Genomic DNA, 382 nt, shown 5'->3' with positions numbered 1-382 from the left:
TCAAGTGAGACCGTGTTTTAGTAAATAGATTAAATAAATCCTGCAAAACAGTTTTCAATATTCCCAAAAATGTGTTATTTCCTCACTATCATTAGGGATTATTCTGAAAATAAGAAAATCATATTTCAACAAAACTTTTGATTGAAATAATCTACTTACTGATATAATCTACACTAGAATACAACAAGCATGTGCATGAAAAAAATAAAACAGTTTTGACACTGCTGAAAAAACATCTTTTCTTTTCATCTTACCACTCTCACATTGTCTGTATTTCGTATCCCAGCCTGTAAATAAACAAAATATTTATTCATCCAAACCATAAAAATATACTTTCACAGATAAAGAAATTATTAAACACTAAATATCCATGATATATTTA

The 382-nt window shown here is 26.7% G+C and overlaps 1 protein-coding gene across 1 annotated transcript in view; it reads right to left on the bottom strand.

The window, feature by feature from the left end:
* LOC119586416 (farnesyl pyrophosphate synthase-like) overlaps nucleotides 1–287 on the bottom strand; it is a gene marked incomplete at its 5' end in the record, with an annotated part of 16252 nt that extends 15965 nt beyond the window's left edge. The window contains 1 exon segment of the mRNA XM_037935138.1: nucleotides 255–287. Within this exon segment, the coding sequence (XP_037791066.1) occupies nucleotides 255–287 (33 nt within the window).
* Nucleotides 288–382: the final 95 nt, after the last annotated feature.

Source organism: Penaeus monodon, chromosome 21 (genome assembly GCF_015228065.2).
Source record: "Penaeus monodon isolate SGIC_2016 chromosome 21, NSTDA_Pmon_1, whole genome shotgun sequence".
NCBI lineage: Eukaryota > Metazoa > Arthropoda > Malacostraca > Decapoda > Penaeidae > Penaeus > Penaeus monodon.
Note: the sequence above shows the minus strand (reverse complement) of the source record. Positions and strands in the feature narration are given on the sequence as shown.